The following is a 21,523-nucleotide window of genomic DNA, read 5'->3' on the forward strand; positions in this document are numbered from 1 at the left end:
TCAGGCTTGTAGTGGGCAGAGCCACTCTCTGCCCTGGGCACGATCCAATCTGCAGAAATGTATTTCAGCAGCCAAGACCTGAGAAGAACAAGGCATATGCGTCCGCCTCACTAAACTGGCTCTTGATTAGTTCATGATTGCTGTGGAATGGGTGAGAAGAAGCAAAATGGTGGCCAGCTTGAGGCTACCCCCTATCCTAGAACAACTCTTAACTGATCTTTTGAAGCATGATTGTGGAGGAAAGGGACAGGAGCCATGGCAGCAGAGCTATTCTCAATTTTATAAGTTCTTGCTTTGCAGTGGCTACTGAAAATTATATACTATAATATGCATATGTATTATATAATGTGTGTTATAGATTATAATGTACATGACTAGTATATGAATGTGTGTGTGTGCGTGTGCGTGCGCGCACACATGTGTGTGCTTTTACGGCTATTACTCTGTATGAGAGAGTTTTGGTCTTCCCAATTATTAGGTTTTAACCCTGGGGCCATCTTGGGAAAGTCACGTCTTGTGAAAGTGGTTTCTTCATCATTTTCATAACGATCACACCTACCTCTTAAGTTGCTGTGGGGAGCATTATGTACGTGACAACATCTTTCAAACTGTGAAGCAGGGGTGAGAATTGGCATCAGGACATCTTTGATTACTCTAGGACTTTTTCTAACATATTATTTCATTTTTAAAGCACCTACTCTGCACTCAGATTTGCGTAAGTGTATGTGGGGGGAAAAAAGGACAAACCAAAGAGACCACAGTAGAGTAATATTAGGTTATAATATTAACCTAATATAATAACCTTATAATATCAGGTTAATATTTAAGGAGATTATTTTTGATGTGTGTGTAGAGGATGAATTGGAGTGGGATAGGACTTCTTACTGGAAGACCAGTCAGGAGGCCACTGCAGTCTTCCAGAGAGGGGACACCTGGGCCTGAACAAATTTGGAATTGACAGACATGGGATATTCACATAGGACTATTGCACCAGCCCTAGCACAAGTTTTATTTAAATTCTCTATCCCTTAGGAGCCTGTTGACCATAAATATCCCGTATTTGTTTGCTAGGACTGCCTTAACAAAATACTACTAACTGTGTGGCTTAGAACAACGGAAATTTATTGTCTCACAATTCTAGAGGCCAGAAGTCTAAAATCCAAGTTGTTGACAGGACCATGCTTGATCTGAAGGTAAAGGGGAAAGATCTGTTCCAGGTATCTCTCCTGGCTTTTGGTAGTTCCTTGGCTGGTAGCAACACATGGCATTCACATGTGTACACGTCTGTCTCTGTGTCCAAATTTCCCTTTATTATAAGGACACCAGTCATTTTGGATTAAGGCCTGCCCAAATGACCTCATTTTTACTTGACTACCCCTATAAAGACCCTCTCTCCAAATAAGATCACATTCCAAGGTACTGGAGGTTAGTACTCCAACCTGTCTTTTTTTCAGGGTCACAGTTCAACCAGTAACATTTATCTGATATTCATCTTAAGTTTGTTAATTTTCCATTAGACAAGATATGATTTACCTGGTCAAATTACTGAAAAATAACTTAAATTGCTAGGTAATTTAGACTGTTAGGATAGACACAGTTTTTATGTGATCAGAAAATATTCAAATGCCTGCTGTATCTTTGCACATATGTTGGTACTTATACAGATAGGTGTATATATGAAATACAGTAACAGTTTGTGATTATGGATCTGATTAGGTTGAGGTCAGAAATTCAAGCACACAGCCATGATTTGCTAGTTTGTTGACTGATAATGGACTTTAACCCTGAAATATCTATTAATAGACAGTAGTATTGAAGAATTGAAGCTTTTAGTCAGTTTTTAACAGTAGCTATCTATACTGGGCATCCAGAAATAGAAATAATGGGATTTTGGTAAGGTGAAAGATCCATGGTCTAGAGCCCAAAAATGTATTTGAGTCTCGGTGCTGCCCTGACTTTCTTTGTGTTCACATGAATTGTTGAGCTTCTCTCTGAATCTCACTTTTCTAAAGTTTACTGAGGTATAAAATGGAACTAACTAATGCTCTATGTCTCTCATGTGGTTGTTAGATGAGAGCCTATGAGTGAACAAATGTGCAATATTCATATTATTGTGGATTAGCTATTCAAGTGATGATCTTGAAAGTCAATCTTTGTTTTGTTTTTCCATTGTGTTCTAGTTAACAAGCACAAACCATGGATTGAGACTTCATATCACGGAGTCATAACTGAGAACAATGACACAGTCATTTTGGACCCACCACTTGTCGCCCTGGATAAAGACGCACCAGTTCCTTTTGCAGGTGAGATGGTAGCTTACTGTGGTTGGGCTTGGCTCACTCGGGAGGCATGGTGGGAAGCCTCCACAGAGTGCAGGCTCGGGCTGTATTGCTGTTATCTTCCCCTGCGTGTCTCATAGATCAGCCTGTGATTTCAAAGCTGTATATCTCTTCTGACTGCTGGTATGGTTCTGATATCTGGTGTGGCTCTGATTTCTGATTTATGGGGTTTTTTCCGGGGTATTGCCTCCAGGGCAAGACCTTTATTTCTTCTTCTAAGAGATGGTATATTGCTGCAATGGCCTCTGGATTTGGAAAAGCTGGGCTAGTAAGGTCCATAGGGGAATAATTTTCCCTCTAGAAAGATAACCTATAGACAGATTAAGTATGTGACCCACTGTCCCCACTACACATATATCAAGAACAGGTGAAGATTTATAGCTTGGTAGATTGACAAAAGAAAAGGAAAAAAAAAAAAAAAGGACCAGGAAATATTTGCTAAGAGTAGGGACAGGGCTGTACCCTCAAGCTTCACAGTGGGTGTGGCTTTGGTGGAAGAATCAGAACACAGTGCCATTTTGCCCTCTGTGGCTTGTGGCTAGAGAGTCTTCTCATTATCATCAAAATTATGACTACTTCCTTCTTTAACTTCCTGCAAGGGCTAGGTCTCAGGAAGGATGTGTGAAGAATATAGCTATGTCTCATGTTTCCACAGATTTTGGCAAAGAAAAGGGAATAGCTGATGGTAGGGGGAGGAGGGAATGGACAAAGAATTTCTGAAGATGCCTGCATCATGAGTAATATTGTTAACATTTTATAACTGTCAGGAGAAAGACAGGAAATTTAATGAAAGTTTTCAAGATTTCTAGAAGATTGCTTTATGATAGATGGGTGCCAGGCTGAGGTTTTCACCATGATGAAGTCTATTTTTTCTGACAGTTTGTCTGCTACATTATGAGCTACTTGGGCAGAAAAAAATTGGCTCTTTCACACTTCTAAGAGATAAGCTCTATGAAGGCCCTTTTTTCATTACAGAACATTGTAAAGTAAGGAATGAGGGGGTGGGTTAAATGGGGAAATTCAGCGTTATGTGAAGATAAACTCATAAGCATTCTTGCAGAGCATGGGGAAGATATCTTGACTCTCAGAAGAAGGCTTTACCTTTATTTTATGTAGAATGATAGCCACCAAGGGCACCTAACTGTGACTTCCTTGGTGTTTAGAATTAGGATATTTCCATAATCTTCCAGCCATCCTCAGAGGTCCCAGCTCAACAAAATTCCACTTGGAAGTGTGAATTCCATGCTGTCTTTTCCACAAAAGATGAGTTATCTTCCCTAGACCTTCTTTGCCAGACTGAGAATATTTCAATGCATTCCCATCTTGGACATATCTAGATGATACTAGGGTTAATCACCCCCTAGAAATGAGGTTTTAAAACAAACACTGGCAAAACTCTTTGGATCTTGGAACTGTTTGGTTTGGCATGCATAATGTGCTTAACAAAATAAGAGACAGTATTTAAAAAGTGGGAGATTTAGGATAAAAAGACAGGATTCTGGATTATCTTGATGAACCAGATTGGAAATACAAGGCTGAGTCATGGTTTCCCTCTTTAGACTGAACGTGTGCTTCTGGCTTCCCTCAGCCCTTCTCTACAACCGGTGTGCAGAGGTCCTTCCACCAAGCAGGTCCTCTTGTTCACCTTTATTTTCAAGTGTGTAACTCCTCTTTAAAACATAACAGGGAAAAAAAAAAAACAATGACACATTAAACAGGAAGTAAATGTATGCCATTAATTCACTTTAGTGTAGTGAACCTAAGACTTTAAAGATGAAGGATATGTCTGATTCTTTATTATGTCTACCCTCAGCATAGCCCTGTTCTCCTCCAATAGTGAACTAGGAAACTGAAGCTGTTGAACAAGTTGTCCCACAGTTGATTTATAAGTTCCTTAATGTACAGACCCAAATTGGGTGGAGGCAGTTTGAGCAAAACTGATATTTGTAAGTTTGGACTTACAGAAGTTACTTATTTTCCTTGGTTATTGGACAGCAGAACAATTAATTATTTCACCTGAAGATTCAACAAAGGGTTTCACAATCATAAATCCATCAAATTTCTTTAAACTTGTATTTGTATTCTGACCATTAGATGTGCCCACTGGTTTTCAGACACATCTGGAAATTAAGATTTGCTTCTAAGCCAAGCCCTGAGTAGTTATTTCCATCTGGAGAAAATTTTTATGCTCCTCTTGATATTTGCAACTGCATAAAAAGAAATCTAACTTAATGCATCAAAATATAATCTTCCAGGCTCTTAAGAGTAAAAAATAAAGGTGCTTTTTGGAATGGTCAAAGCTATTTTTCTCAGTGTTATTTATGACCAGCTCTAAGACAGGACACAGGCACTAGCCATCCATCCATGCTGCAGACATTTATTTTAAAACATTTATCTTAAAAAGAAAATACTGAAGATTTATTTCAGATCCCTATCATTCTCATAAAATTGAAAAATTCATATCTGCCAGTTCCATCAGTTCTGGAAGTCAACTGCAGCTTTTAGTCACCCCCGCCCCGCCCCAGTTATCAACTGTTCTTGTATTGTGTGTCAGTTTTTCCACCCCTTTTCCACTAGTCTTTATTTCTAATTTGGCCTGTGAGGCAAGCTGTAAGCTTTCTGGGAGATGGTCTCGTCCAAGTCACTTTTTCTCTGTCTCATTTCTTTTGTGATTTCCCTCCCTTTAAAAAAATTTTTTAAGAAAAATTTCCTATGTAAAATAGCACTTAAAAAGTCATGATCACATTTTGCCTATAAATGCAAAATCCGGGGATATAGAATAGCTTTTACTATATATTTTCCTGATTATGACAATAAGCGTTTTATTGTAGAAAATGTGAAAAATATATTGAAACAAAGAAGTATGAAAAATATGTTTTCTTACTGCCAGAGAGAGCCTCTGTTAACTTTAGTGTATTTCCTTCCAGTCATTTTTCTACTTTTTTTTCTACAATTGTGATCACACCTCATATTCAATTCTAATAATTTATTTTCCCCACTAAACTAATGAAAATATACCATTTTTGGGAAAATATATCATTTTGTTAAATATTAATCTGCAACTGATTAAACGGTTACATGATGTCTTCCTCAGTGAATATTCTGTAGTTTACCATTCTTTCTTTTTCTAGCTCTATTGAGATACAATTGACATATAATATTGTAGAAGTTTAAGATGTACAATGTACTGATTTGATAAACTTCTATATTGCAAGTGATTACCACTGTAGTATTAGCTTAACCTCCATTATCTCAAATAATCACTATTTCTTTTTTTCTCACATATTAAGAATACAATCTTTAATTCTCAGGATTTAATATAATGGTAAATTCATGCAATGAAGATGGACAGTTCTGAATACTATGACTTTGATTCATGGATCTAAAAAATATAACTCTTGAATAATGAAATAAATTGTATGCATGAATTAACTCCAAAATTGTGCAGTGCTGGTATTACCATTTCCTTTCCTCCATGACTAGCTCTCCAGGTATGAAATAATAATGCAGTTTTCTTTTTTTGTGGTGAGAACATTTGAGATCTACTCTCTTAGCAATTTTCAAGTATATAATACAATGTTGTTACGTATAATCACCATGCCATACATTAGAGGCCCAAAACTTCGTCATATTATCACTGAAAGTTTCTACCCTTTGACAACACCTCCCAATTTTCCCCACCTCTAGTCCCTGGTAACAACCATTCTACTCCCTGTTTCTGTGAGTTGGCTTTTTAAAGTCAATTTCACATATAAGTGAATCTACATATAAGTGGTATTTTATATGTGGTATAAGTGATTCCACATATAGATTCCGTATGTAAGTAAGATCATGCAGTATTTGTTTTCCTATGTCTGGTTAATTTCATGGACCATAATGCCCTCAAGTCCCATCCATGTTGTCACAAACAGCAAGATTTTCTTTCTCATGGCTAAATAACATTCTATTGTATATATATACCACATCTTCTTTATCCATTTTTCCATTGACACAACTGAGGTTGTTTCCACATCTTGGCAATTGTGAATTATGCTGCAGTGAACATAGACATGCAGCTATCTCTTCAAAATCCTGAATTTACTTCCTTTGGATATAATTCTGGAAGTAGGATTGCTGGATCATGTGGTATTTATAGCTGTAATTTTTTTGAGGAACCTCTATACTGTTTTCCATAGTGGCTATACCAGTTTGCAATCCCACCATCAGTGCACAAGGGTTCCCTTTCTCTATGTCTTTGCCAACACTTACTTCATGTCTTTTTGATGATAGACATTCTGACAGGTATGAGGTGATAGGCAATTTGTCTGTTACAGTTCCTTTTTACTATCATGTGCTTACATTTCTGATTCTATCATTTGGGTGGATTTCCAGAATTGAAATTAATTGGTCAAACACTTTAAGGTTCTAGAAACAGGGCACGTGGGTGGCTCAATCGGTTAAATGTCTGACTCTTCATCTCAGCTCAGGTCTTAATCTCAGGGTCAAGAGTTTAAGTCCTGAGTTTGACTCCACAAATAAATAAATAAATAAGAAAGTTCCAGAAACGTGTTAAATTGCTTTCCAGAACAGTTGTGTAAGTTTGTTGTCCCATTCTCACCACAGTGGTCTCATTCCCTAGCCCCCATATGGCTTATTCTAATGGTGTGGTTTAGTGACCATGGGGTGTAGTCACCAATAACAGTAGCCTCGCCATCTGCATCTGTAAAATAATGCAAGGTTTCCAGTGTTGTTGTTTTGATTAAATTTAAAGAATATCTATGATGCATGTTATAATGATTCAAGATATAATAGAAGCTTAATAAATTCATGTTTTTTTTTCCCATATTCTTTTCTCTGCCCATTTTGTAGAGGAGATAACCAACTCAGAGAGAGGCCAAGCAGCTTGCTCAGTATCCCAAACAGTCCAGCCATGCGTTGGGACTGCAGACCAGGGATTTTCACCACTTGCTTTGAGTTCAGTCCAGTGATGTTGCCTTTTGATTCCTGCCTCACCTGATTACTAGAGGTGTCAACTCTTAGTCAGTGAATACTCCCTCAGACCTCAGTCAAGTTCATTAGACCTAACTTAGTTCTCAACCTAGTGTCTGTGCCCCGTGGACATGACCTTCTTAGAGAATCAGATCCAGGAAAATCCTTAAGTGATAATGAAAATCCTGTCCATTGCATGGCAAAAAATGATGATGAAAGCAAGCTGAGCACACTGTGAACTTATTAATTTCTACATGAGCCCCACCGAGGCCTGTTAGGAAACTGTGGAGACTTTTAAATTTGAAGGGAATTAGATTGCCTTTCAGAGATAATAGAATGGTTCATTTGTCTACATTGGGCCAGTCTGGACTTGTCTTTTGTGAGGACAGGGCAGCAGAGAATGGTCAGGCATAATTGGCTGGCTTCTCAGGCTGGGTGACTCTCTGAAGGCTGCCTGCAAAACTGCCTGCGACGTGATTTGGCCTGGTTTGATTAGCTGGTTGCAGCAGAAGCTTCTCCCCTCCCTGTGCTTGACTCCGCTCACCCTCCTGGTTCTACTCAGTGTTTGCCAACCTTATCCGTGAACCTGCCCAGGGTCCTTGTTTGTGTTTCAGGTCCCCTAGCCCTGATGGCAGGGAATCTCCCCAAGGGCTTATGCAGCCCCCGTGTCTTCTGGTGGGAAGGGAATGCAGGGTGTGGACAGCCACACACCATGCTTGACCAGACACACATTGCTTTATATTCAGGCTCTGTCATTTGCTAGCTGTATGGTCTCAGATAAGTTACTGAACTCCTCTGAGGGACGGTTTGCTAATATTTGAAATGGGGGTAAACATCATACATCTGGGTTAGTATGTGGATTACATAAGATATGACTGCCGAGTGCCTAGAGCACTCCTGGCCACCAGTAGATGTCTAGTATGTCACAGTGCTGATCATCCTAGAAATGGTAAAAATGAGAGTAATTACAGTAAGTGTAATTCTTGGTATCATCAATAAGCCACAGTGTTTTATTCATTTTAGGCTGATTACAGTTCTGTGATTATAATCTGTGATAAAGATGTTAAAGAAATGAGAAAAGTGAGTTTGGAGTTTGTTCTAAAGGCTTCATGCCATCACCCATCAAGCTATGTTGCCCAGACTGGTCACATGGCAGTGCAGAGGCAGTAAGTTAAATAATGTAGACAAGTAGTTTGAGAATTGTGCTGAACTCTATAACTATTAGTTAGCAATACATTTCCTTAAATTGCACCTATAACCTGTGGAGTTATTAGTTGCAAGATACACATTTATATTACTGCAAATCATATGCCCTTTTATTATAAACACACACATGCACGCATACACACACACACACACACACACACACACATATGTGCCAGCCATGGCACACACAGAATTGTATCTAAGCCTCACACCAACTCTGTGGAGCAAGAAGGTGAGCTATCATGATTCTGTTTTGCAAATAAGGACATTGAGACTTAAAAAATTAAGTAACTATTCAAGGTTACCTAGCTGAGGATGGCTCAGCCCTGTCCCTCAATTCCAGATGCTCAGACTCCAAGTCCAGCCTTCTTTCCCCTGCGAATTGTCCAGTGTGGAATACATATCTCCTTGGCAGTGGAGGATTTACATGGTGCCTGGACATAACATTAAAGAGTGCTGAATACCATGCTAGGTCATTCCGTTTTAAGTTCTTCTCCAGTCCCTGATTATATCAAGGAGAAAGGCAGTTTGGCTCAACACTTCTCAAACATTTGCTAATGTCTCCTTTTGACAAAGAAGGAACAAGTGCTCTCTCAAGGCATTCCACAGGCTATACTGATGAAGTAGAATTTTAGTACCATCCTGTGTTATATTTTATTTGTTTCTTTTTCTTTTTTTGACACAACTATTGTTGGCTTTTCAGGTTTTTTTTTTAAATAAATTCATTTGGGTTTTTTAAAACCCCCATTTTTTGTGGGGGGGGATTTTATTTCTTCATTTACTTGACAGAGGGAGAGCACATGTGCCTGTGTGTGAAGGGGGCGGGTCATGGGCAGAGAGGGAGGGAGGGGGACAAGCAGTTTCTATGCCTAGCATGGAACCTGACACAGGGTTCCATCTCACGACCCTGAGCCCAAATCAAGAGTCAATGCTGAACCCCTAGAGCCATTCAGGCACCCTTAAAGCCCCAATTTAAAGAAAAATGTAAATAAAGATCAGGTAGTTCATGGCAGGGGCAAAAACCATGAGAGAGGCCTATGATTGAGTACCAAGTAGAACACCATAGAATAAACCCTTCCTGGCCTTGTTCCTCCCCCAGCCACCTCAGGACTATCCACCATCTTCAGTCTGTCCTGCCCCATGGCTCTCTGAGCTCTGACCCTGGTAACAGAAGAGGCATCTGTGTCAGCCTCATGGTAGATGGGACTTTGTGTTCCAGCTGGTTTGTGTGGGGGTCATTCTTGTGGACCTGAAGAAGGGTGTCTGCTGGTCGACTCTGGTCTCTGAGCATTCTGCACCTCAGCTAGAAGTCTGTCTGTGGCAGTCCTTGCAGAGAACTGTGGATTCTCTGGAATCCACAATCTGGGTTACAGCCTCGGACCTCACAGAAAGAGAATCAGGAGTAAACAGGACCAGAAAGACATGGACCAGTGTCTATTCATCAGAGTGCCTGTGAAAATTACGAAAATGAATAAGGAATAAAACAAAAAATAAGGTCCTGCTAGACCTTTTTCTATTCATATATAGATACGCAGTTCTTATTAATTTGGATCATCATACGCATGGTTCAGTTTTTGTGTTTTCATTTTTCATAGACCTTTTCCAAGCTGACCAACATATATTTTAAAATATTACTTAAGAGTAGAAGACATAATTATATATCATATAGCCCTGTCGTAGTTTATTTAACCATTCCATCATTTTTATATATTTAGGTCATTTACAGTATTTTTCTACTTAAAAAATATAACATTGCCATGGACAACTTTGTTTGAAATACCTTACTTAAACAAACAGGAGTCAGGATTTCATGTTTATGGTTTAGTTCATAGATAGTGAGTGAAAAAAACAGATGTGTTCTATTTTCAGTGACAGATTGAGATTGTGTTGTCAGATGTTTTTGCTGATATGAACTGTGATCGCCCAATTTTCAAGCAGATGGTGGGGTTCAGAATAGATGGAAAGTAAGAGCTGGACTGACTCCCACACCCGTCCACAGCCTGTGGCGGAGCCCTCAGTGCCCATCCCGTGGGCTTCAGGCCTCCATCCCTATGATGAATTCTCTCCTTCACTGTAGTGATTGTCATCTGAGGCTTTCCAGTTGTAGGCAAGGTGTGATTTGAGAACTCAGCAAGGCAATACAGAAGTTGCTTTAAAGCTGGGAAAAAGTGTAGGGTGAAGGCATAGCTACCAGTAAATAAACAGAAGACCTGGTCAAGTTTTTGCTTATGTCCTCTGGGGAGGGTGGCCATTCATTTGTAGTCCCCAGGAGCAGCAAGGCCTATTGGACCATACCTGTGGTCCTGGTCCCAGTGGTGGTGGAGGGGTCTGCCAGGCAAACTGGGAGAAAGAAAGACCTGGTGTATCCATCACTCTGAAATTTAAGTATTGCTCTTCCTTCCACCAGTTTGGCAGCTGCCAGCCTTGACAGTGATTGCTTGGGGTTGGGAGCATATTTGGGTCCCTTTCTTGGTTATCCCTCCATGAGCACTGCATTCACTCCAGTGTTTCCCTTTCACACTTTTTACTCCTTCCTCCTATATGCTGAAGGCCACGAAGCTCAAGAGGCAGATCTTAGCACTGGACAGGGCCTTCCATATAATCCTTGGGCTCGTGGAGCCAGGAACACAAAGTGCTAGCCTTGCTGAGAAGAGAAGTGAACATCTGTCCTGCCGCAGAGGTGGCCCCTTTCTATGGTGGAGCTGCTCTGCTGGAGGGAGAATGAGGAGCTTCCCAGCTTCTCTGCTGTCCATGAGTTTGGCGTCCTTGCCCTGAATTTTCTTTTTTCTTGTTAATTATCCTCTTTCTTTTCCCACCCTAGACTTTCTCTCAGTGTCCCTAAAGCTGTCTGCATATTGCCTGCCACCAGGTCTTTTGTTGTTACGGTTTTCATTTCTTTCATTTTGAAGGCCATGTGTATTTTTGCTGCATGGCAACTTAGTCTAGGTAAGTTTAGGATGGCCATTCTCATCTGAAAAATTCTAATGTTCACCTCTTCTCCATTATGTTCCATGTTTAATCCTGATGTCCCAGGCCTTTTTGTGGAAGCTTACCTGCACAGGGTTCTTTGGCAGCAGCTGGGTTCCCTATGAGTGTGGTCACATGGGCTCCTCTTGTGTTCAGTGGTCAGAGGCAGGCACTGAGGGGGACACCCCCTCACGATGGCTGGAGGGAGGACTAGGAGCCAGGATACAGAGGAAGGAGGGCAGGAACAAGAACTGACCATTTGAGAAGGAACAAGAGAGTCCAAGATAAATGTTCACAGGAGGGGCTGGGCTCTATAGTCTAACTAGAAGTAGGAGGCTATTCACCTGTACCTCTGACCTTCTCATTGAGAGGACTCTGATGAAGTCCTGCTCTTGTTCAAACTAATATTTAAGGGAGACCCAGAGTTTATTTGTCGGTCATTTTCTGTCAGGCTGAAAATTGAGGGATGCTCAGGGGGTCAAACCATGCTGGTTTTCCCAGGACTGAGGGTTTCCTGGGAATAGGACTTTCAGTGCTATAACCAAGAAGATCTTGGCAAACTAGAGTGAGTTGATCAGCCCAATAGGAAAGATGTGGAGTCCTAGGATAGAAAGCTTAAGTACTGGCACTAGATTGCTTGAGAAAAGCCCTCAAAGGTAGGAATTTCAAGTCTTCTGGAATTCTGAGTTAATAGCAGTATTGTACTAAAACAAGATGAAAAGTGAACAATGAAGCCAATAATAATAGCAGGTGCCAACCCATATGGTAATTGTGAAAATTAGAAACAGGTGCCCTTTCTTACATATGGACACTCTCCCACACTAGAGCACACAACTTGGCAAGTGGAGAAAGAGGTGGATTTCAGCCCCTGCTTGCCCCCTTGGTCTTACATCCTTGTACAAAAAAACAACTTGCACACAACACTGAAAGTTAACTAACATTTATCAAGCACTTACATACCAGGCACTGTATTAGGTATTTCGTGCACACTATATCATTTAATTTTTACAACAGTCTTCTGAAATAAGCATTATCATCATTCCTATTTTATAGAAGGAGAGACTGAGGGTAAACCAGATTATGTACATTTCTCAGAACACAGTAGTAATGGTGAAATTGTAATTCTAACCGGATATCTCAGTTAGGTTTTGCTGTGCAACCATCTTCCCAAAACTTTGGAGCATCAAAAAGCAGAAACATTAATTCTTTCTTAGGGGCCTACCTGTTGATTAGACAGCTTTACTAATGTGAGCAGGCTTAGCCGGCCCCAGCTGGGCTTGTCCAGGTATCTGTGGGCAGCTGGTGAGTAGGCTATAGGCTGGCTGGTCTAGAGTGGCCTTGGCTGGGATGACATTGATCTCTCCCATGTGTGCTGGCCCAAGCCTGTTGGCAGGCAGGGCTGAGTATCTCCCTATGGTGATCACAGAAAAGCATGAAGAGCACAGATATGTGCAAGCACTTTGGCAAGCTCCTTGGGACAAATTTGCCTCACTGGCCAAACAAATCATATGGCCAAGCCCAGAGTCAGTATAGGAGCAGACTACCAAGGGCAAAGAGGGGTGAAAGTTAGGGTCATCTGTGTGGTCATTCTGTCACAGCCTGCCCTTAGGCTACAACTGTCCACACCTCTTCCTCATGTAAAATATGCTTACTTCATTTTAGCATCCCCAAAGTTGCATCTAATCATGGCATCTGGCTTGCAACCCAACACAGGTCTGGATGCAGGTCTCTTGATCCAAAGCCCTGTGAGCTAGAAGGATAAGTTATCTTTTCCACATCCCTCCAGGGGAGGGGAAACCTCAACAAGCTTCCTTTCAAGGAGGAGAAGAATGGGAGGCACACAGCAGTGACTCGCTGGCCTGCAGCAATCCTGAGATCCTGCTGGAGAAATGGTGCCACGTCCCTCCATGTTTAGGGTGATTCTTAGGAGTGGCTCCCAGGCCACTATTCTCTACTACTCCTTGTTAGGCACTGTTCTCTTTCACCATCATTTGGTTCTGTTCTGTTCCAAGCTAGTGCACTTAGCAGGAGTGGGTACAAGGTCCTGGCCTTAGTCCTGGGGAACACTCCTACTTTCATTAGTGTCTTTGACTCTGTCCAGCCTTAGCGTAACACAGTGGGTCAAACCTAACTTCGAAGCCAAGGTTCCTTATACAATAAACCAGAAAATACAAAAGAGTGAAATAAACACACCTTTATTTCTGCTGGAGAAACAATTCAGAGAATATAGACATCAAAATGCCAAGCCTGAACACATCCTGAGGTATCAGGAACTCCAAATCTATGGCCTTATTTACAAATGTGATGCAAACATGTTTATGGTGCTTTCCTACTCACTGCCCCTGATGGCCAAATTCTAGGCCATGTGACTCAGACCCCTCCCTAACTGTAATTGGACCTGAAGTGGGCACCTGGCTCAATGAGGCCAGTGAATAACCTACTTACAGCCTGTGACTTGCTACCTGGGTGGGAAAGGCCACACAGGCCAATGGTCTTCCTGTTGGAGTGCTAAGGGGCCATGAGGGAGTGTGGGGGTTCTGAATGAAGTTCCTGTAACACATGCAGATCATAGTTAGGAGCCCTTTGTCAGCGGACTGAGGTGAGGCAGCTGGTCCCAGGGAGAAGTAGATGTGCCTGGAGGGAAAGACCTTTCCCTCCAGGTCTAAGTGGTTCCTCTTGCTCCATTCCCAAGTGGTCCTGCTTTCCAGGTGATCTTGGATTTCCATGAAATTATCCTCATTGTTGCACTTCATTTTCACTCTCTGCTGAGGTGACTATGTCTCAATCCCTGGAAATCAAAGAGGTTAAATGAGAACCAAATGTTAATATGGCTTTCCATATTGAGGGCAGGGACATTGTTTGAGCTACAGGAGGAAAAAGACCCCAAGAATGTTCAGGTAAGGGGGAAGCATAGTTAAGAATGAGCAGGGAATTTGAAAGCATTGAAGAAATCCTCTTAAAAAGCCATAACCTGTGATCATCACAGTGAAATCAGTGAAGATTGAAAACCAGCTCCAACTGTCAGTAATTGGACCGTTTAATAGCCAAGCCTAGACAAGTTAATACCTATTCAGATCCCTTGTCCAGAAGCCGTTTCCACAGATTACAACAGTGGCCATATTGAATAGACCTGGAATCGGAGCTCATCACAAATATTAATTATGGACATGAATTTGTAAGGTCAATGGTTTTACTTTAATAGGAATTTGGGGCCTATGAATATAAGTCCTAAATGTCTTAGACTTGTTTGAGATTCCAAAGCAAAGAAGAGGAGTACAGCAGGCATTTATAGTTCATTCTGCTTGGCATTGTGTCTTGTCCAGCGTGAGATCACTGAATACCTTGGCGTGATTTCAGAGCTCAACTTTATTATCTTGTAGCTGCCTGTAATCACAGAAGAGCCATCAAAGGCCAGCTGTCCCCCATGAACCTTGACAGTCTATATAAACTAATTACTTTTTTATGAGCCATCCTTTCCGAGGTTTGGAAAGAGGGCCTATTAAGCCAAGTTCAATATGATCTACAATCTTTAAAAATTATTATTATTTATCTAAGTTCCAGCTAAGTGCATGGTAAATGACATCCTCTGTAATGATTGGCTTGGATGGCCATGGACTTCATTAAAATACAATACTTTGTGGGTTTGGGTTTTTTTTTTTGTTTTTTGGTTTTGTTTTTGTTTTTTTTTTTTTCCTTTTTTAGTGGAAAGGTGAATCCCAGTGTGGCAGGAGTCCTCTCTATACATTAATGATACTAATAGCAAGATCTGAAGGGCAAAGAAGAAAAAACAGAAGTTTGGAAAGTGAGGGTACATTAGCAAAAGCCCCTCTCCTGGCTGTGCAAGGCTGTGGATTGCAAGAGTAAAGACTATGCTCTTTGTCCCTGAGTCCACTGCACAAAGATCACCCCTTTGCCCTTTCCCTTTTGGTGTGCCTCTCTCTTGGAGTCCTTAAAGAGATGGAATAACAGAAAAAACACTCACTGCAGCCTGCCCTTAGACCACCCCACTTGGTGCTCTTCCCAGTTGTGTGTGGGCTGGCTGGACCATTTGGGAAGTAACCTATCCCAGCCTCTGCCACTGGGCACTCCTTCACCGCTTGCCGCCTGTTACTCATTATTGTGATGTTCTCTTTTGTGTCCGCTATGAGGATGATGGGCCCCAGGTTGGCCCACAGGGCACTACCCTTCGTCACCTCCCTCCCTTCTTACTAGGAAATGGCCTTTTTCCTCTTCTGGCCAACTCTTGCTCAGGGGTTCCCACAGAAACGTTGCTTGGACTCCCAGTGCTACAGTTCCTTGTTATACCATAAACTCCTCCCTTTCCAGAGACAGATGGGGACTCCCAGGCTGTAGATATAAGGGATGGGTTCACATACCAGCCAGGGCTATGCTGTGGTAAGTAAGATCCCACTCAAGTGCTCCCTGCTGACTCTGCCCTGGACTGTCTGAGTTCCTTCTTTCATAGTTTTGTAGTTCTACTTTCCTCTGACCAGCAGACATTCCTGTCAGCTATGTGACTTCCATGGACACTCTCCACTCATCCCTCCTCTCATCCACACACACCATCAGTCAAATATCACTCCATTTGTCTGAACCTGATTTACAGAGAGGGTCCTGAGCTGCATGCAAGCTGGCATGAACAGCCAGATAGCAGGGAAGTGGCAAGAGGGACCATGTAATTCCACATGTTCCGTATCAGGATCATGTCCATCCTACCAAGACTCCTACACTGACAGCATGTAATACACACCCTTCTCTCCTGAGGGGCATCCTCATGCGTCCCATGATCAGTCCTTTCCTTGGCCATGGGACTTGCCACACTGTCTCTCCATGTGCCGCCTTCTCATTGGTCTTGAGTCTGAATCCATTTTGTGTCCCTAGGACCTAGCACCGAGTAGGTATTCAATTAAAGTTGGTGCAATGAATGATTGATATTGTATTTCATGCTTAAGCTAACCTGTCACCTTCTCTTATTGCTTTTGGCATATCTGCTCCTGGACTCAGCCGAGTTCTGCTGCACTTTTAATCTATTTAATTGTCTGTTGCTCATACAGGAGTGAACTTGTTTATCCTTGTGTCCTGGCATACAACCTGGCTTAGAGGCTCCTAGTAAATATTTGCTAATTTGAGTTGAAAGGACTGAGTGGGTTTCCAACCTATAGCTAATAACATGGGAGTAGGGGTGGGGAACACAGGTGTTCAGGGGCGTCTCATGATGGTGCCCACATTGCACACTGCAGGGGCTAAAACTGACTCAGGGTGGCCCTCTGATGTAATTGGGAGCAAATCCACCTCAGCTAGTGTGTTTCCCAGATCACTACTCCCACACTCAATGTAGCCAGTGCAGGAAGAGGCCTACTTTAGGGAAATCTGGACACTAGAGGGGACCGTGGTGATCCAAAGAGATTCCTGGTGGTAATGGAAATTTACCTTACCTAAGGGAAGAAGAGGTGCTACTCAGTGCTGGCTAATTTCTTTTAAGAGGGTACATTTTTTAAAAATAAAATTATTTTCAAATCATGGTAATTTGCACACATTGTAAGAAATAACATGGAGGGACCCCATGTACTCTTTACCTCATCTCCCCCAGTGATAACACCATGGGGAGCCATGGTACAACATTCCAACCATGATACTGATATTGATTGTCAAAATACAGAACATCTCTATCACCACAAGGATTCTTTATGTTACACTTTATAGTCACACCCACTTTCCTCCCACCCACATTCTCCTTAACTTCCTGGCAACCACTAGTCTGTTCCCCTTTGAATAATTCTGTCATTTCCAATATGTTATATAGATGGAATCATCATTTACCCAAAGGATACAAAAGGGGTAACTGCCACAAAGTTTATAGCACCAATGTCTACAATAGCCAAAATATGGAAAGAGCCCAGATTTCTATTGACAGATGAATGGCTAAAGAAGATGTGGTATATATATATATACATAGTGGAATATTACTCATCCATCAAAAAAAGAACTCTTACCATTTGCAATGACATAGATGGAACTAGAAGGTATTAGGCTAAGCAAAATAAGTCAATTAGAGAAAGACAATTATATGATTTCATTCATATGTGGAATTTAAGAAACAAGACAGAGACTCATAGGGGAATGGGAGGAAAATAAAATAAAATCAGGGAGGGAGACAAACCATAAGAGACTCAACTCTAGGAAACAAACTGAGGGTTTGCTGGAGGAGAGATTGGGTAGGGAAATGGGGTAACTGGGTGATGGGCTTTAAGGAGGGCGCTTGATGTAATGAGCACTGGGTGTTATATGCAAGTGAAGAATTGCTAAACTCTACCTCTGAAACCAAAAACAAATAAATAAAAATTTAAAAAAATAAACGGAATCATCCAGTGAGCAACTTTCTAGAATTGACACTTTTTTAACTTAGCATCATTTTCTGGAAATGCATCCAGGTTGTTACCGTTATCAATATTCTATCCTTTTTATTGCCAAGCAGTGTTCCATGGTATAAATGTACCACAGTTTATCCATTCATCCACTGAAGGACATCTGGGTTGTTTCCAGCTTTTAGTTACTATGAACAAAACTGCTATAAATATTTGAATACAAGTTTTTTGTGTGGATGTAAGTATTCACTCCTCTGGCAAAATGTCAAGGAATTAAATTGCAAGGTGGTATGGTCGTTGCATGTTTCACTTTGTATGAGACTGCTAAGCTGTTTTCCCAAGTGGCTGTTGTCATTTTACTTACTACCCATCAACAATGGGGTGAGTGATGGGATTTCTCTGCATAATCACCAGCACTTGATGTTGTTCCTATTTCTTATTATAGTCACTCAAATACTTCATTGTAGTTCTAATTTCTATTTCTCTAACAGCTAATGGTGTTAGATATCTTCTCATGTGCTTATTTGCCATGTATATATCGTATTCCATGAATCGTCTCTTTTTGTCTTTTGCCCATTTCCCAGTTGGATTGTTTGTGTTTTTACTGTTGAGTTTTGGGAGCCCTTTATGTATTCTAAACACTTGTTCTTTGTCAGGTATCTGGTTTGTAAATATTTTCTCAATTGCATGGATTGCTTTTTATACTCTTAACATGGTCTTTCTCAAGGCAAAAGTTTAAAATTTTGATAAATTCCAATTTATCTTTCTATGGATTGGGCCTTGGATGTCCACTTTAAGAACTTTTTGCCTTGTTTGAGATTTTAAAGATTCTTTCTAATCTGCTTTTCTAAAAGTTTTATAGTTTTACATTTTATATTTAAGGATATAACCCATTTTGCATTAATTTTTGTATGCAGTTACATTAGGTTGAGATTTCTGTTTTTCCTTTTTCTTTCTCCTCCTCCTTCTTTTTGCCAATGGATATTCAATTATGTACTATCTGTTGAAAAGTAACTTTCCTCCATTAAATTGCTCTTGCACCTTTGTCAAGAAAACTCAGTTGGGTATAGTTGTATGTTCTATTCCTGACTTCTCTTTACTGTTACATTAATCTATATGTCTACTCCTGCCTCAGAACTACACAGTCTAGATTACTGAAAGTATATAAATCTTGGTGTTAGATAAATGAATGACTCCAGATTTATTTATCTTTCCAAAACTCTTTAAACCATTCTAGTTCCTTTAACTTTCCCTATAAATTTCCGAATAATCTTGTCTACAGCTACAAAAAATCCTGCTGAGATTTCAGTAGGAATTGAAATAAACTCTCTTATCAATTTGGGGAGAATTGACATTTTTACCGCATTGAGTCTTCCAATCTGGTGAACATACTATCTCTCTCCATTGTGTCAATTTTTTTTTTAAATTTTCTTCATCAATGTTATGTTGTTCTTAGCATAAAAATCCTGCCCATGTTTGATAGATTTAGACCCAAATATTTCATTTTGGGGGGGACCATAAATGGTATTGTATTTTAAATTTTGTATTCATGTGTTCATTGTAAGTATAGAGAGATAAAATTGCTCTTTTTTATGGTTATGTTTTTATGTTTCCTATCTTGCTGGACTGCTACATAGACAATCATGTCATCTACAATTAGAAATAGTTTTATTCCTTTTTATTGTCTTGCTGTACTGATTAGAAATGAGAGGTTTTCTTGCCTTGTTCTGGATCTTAAGGAAAAAGTTTCAGCCTTTCACCAATAACTAATGTAACTGTAGGGTTTTTGTAGATGCTTTTTAACAAGTTGAGGTAATTTTCTGTTTCAAGGTTTCTGAAAGTTTTTTTGTTTGTTTGTTTTCTGGTTTTTTTGTGTTTTTTTTTTTAATCAAGAATGGGTATTGATTTTCTCAAATTATTTTTTCCAGTATTAATTTATATGAATCCATAATTTTTCTTCTTTAGTTTGTTTATATGGTGAAGGATTGATTGATTTTCATATATTGAACCAACCTTGCATCTTTAAACCCTGTTTAGTCATAGTATGTAATTTTATTTATAGGTTGCTGCATTTTATTTGCTAAGAATTTATTCAGGATGTTTTTGTTCATATTCATGATGGATATTCGTCTGTCATTTTCTTTCTTTGTATTGTCATTATCTGGTTTTGTATAAAGATGACACTAGCTTCTTAAAATTAATTGGGAATTGTTCCCTCTTTTTCTGTTTTCTCAAAGAGATCATGTAGTATTGCTGTTAATTTTGTTTAAACATTTGGTAGAATTTTCCAGTGAAAACTTTTTTGGGACACTTTCAAATTGTAAGTGAAATTTCTTTAATAGCTATAAGGGAATTGAAAATATCCATTTCATATTTGGTAAGTAGGGACAGATCATGTTTTTCAAGGAATTGGCCCATTTCACACAAGTTGACAGATATATGTGTATAGGGTTGTTTTTAGTATTCTCTTACCCTTTCAACATCTACAAGAGTCTGTAATGATATATGCCAGTTCAAACACAATATTGGTAATTTATGTCTTCTCTCTTTTTTCTTTTGGCAGACTTGCTAAAGGTTTGGCAATTTTATTGATATTTTTAAAGAACCAACTCATTTCATTGATTTTTTTCACTATTGCTTTTCTATTTCTTATTTCATTCTTGTTGTTCCTATTTTTATTACTTCTTTCATTCTACTTGTTTGGGTTTGTTATTCTTTATCTAGGCTTTTGAGGTGGGACTTTGATTATTGATTTGAGGTATTTTCTCTTTTCTAATGTATGCATTTAATGCTATAAATTTCCCTTTCAACCTCCTTTGCTGTGCCTACAAATTTTGATGAGTTGTATTTTTATTTAGTGAAGTGTATTAGTTTGATTTTCATTGAGATTTCTTCTTGGAGTCATAGTTATTTAGAAATGTGTTGCCAAATTTCCAAATGTTCGGAGACTTTCCTTTTATCTTTCTGCTATTGATTTCTATTTTCATTCCTTTGTGATCAGAGGGCATACTTTGTATGATTTCAGTTCTTTTAAATTTTTTGAAGCTTGTTTTATAGCCCAGGATCTATCTTAGTCATTATATGTTCTGTGGGCACTTGAAATGAATGCATATTTTGCTATTGTTGGGTGAGGTGTTCTAAAAATATCCATTAGATCCTGTTGGTTGATAGTGTCGTTATTTTTCTCCATATCCTAACGCTTTTCTGTCCAGTGCTATGAATTGTTGAGGGAGGACTACTGACGTGGTCAGCTATAATTATGAACTTGTCTGTTTTTCCTCTCATCTCTCTTCGTGTTTGTTTCTTATGTTTTGTAGCTCTGTTGTCAAGTACATACACATTTAGGATTGCTATGTCTTCTTGGTGGGTTGACCTTTTATTTATAATATATTATCACTCTCTGTCTCCAGTGAATTTTTTGCTATTAAGTTTACGTTATCTGATATTAATACGCCCACTCTGCTTTCCTTTGATTAATATTTACATATTTTCCCTTCTTTTACTTTCAATTTGCCTCCATCATTATATTTTAAGTAAGTTTCTTATAGATGGTATATTGGATTTTAAAATTTACTTTTCCAATCTGCCTTTCAATTGGTGTATTTAGATCATTTACATTTTTTTATAAAGATTTATTTATTTATTTGACAGATCACAAGTAGGCAGAGAGGCAGGCAG

The 21,523-nt window shown here is 39.7% G+C and overlaps 1 protein-coding gene across 1 annotated transcript in view; it reads left to right on the top strand.

Annotated features, from left to right (window-relative positions):
* Window positions 1-1,178: 1,178 nt before the first annotated feature.
* The window catches only part of LOC111154971 (calsyntenin 2), a 366,874-nt gene continuing 346,529 nt past the window's right edge, over window positions 1,179-21,523 (top strand). The window contains exons 1-2 of the mRNA XM_022514927.1: window positions 1,179-1,251; window positions 2,181-2,303. Coding sequence (XP_022370635.1) covers window positions 1,179-1,251; window positions 2,181-2,303 — 196 coding nt within the window. The remainder of the gene's footprint in view (window positions 1,252-2,180; window positions 2,304-21,523) is intronic.

The sequence above is a fragment of the Enhydra lutris genome, unplaced genomic scaffold (genome assembly GCF_002288905.1).
Source record: "Enhydra lutris kenyoni isolate GAN:26980312 unplaced genomic scaffold, ASM228890v2 scaffoldscaffold39, whole genome shotgun sequence".
Taxonomy (NCBI): domain Eukaryota; kingdom Metazoa; phylum Chordata; class Mammalia; order Carnivora; family Mustelidae; genus Enhydra; species Enhydra lutris.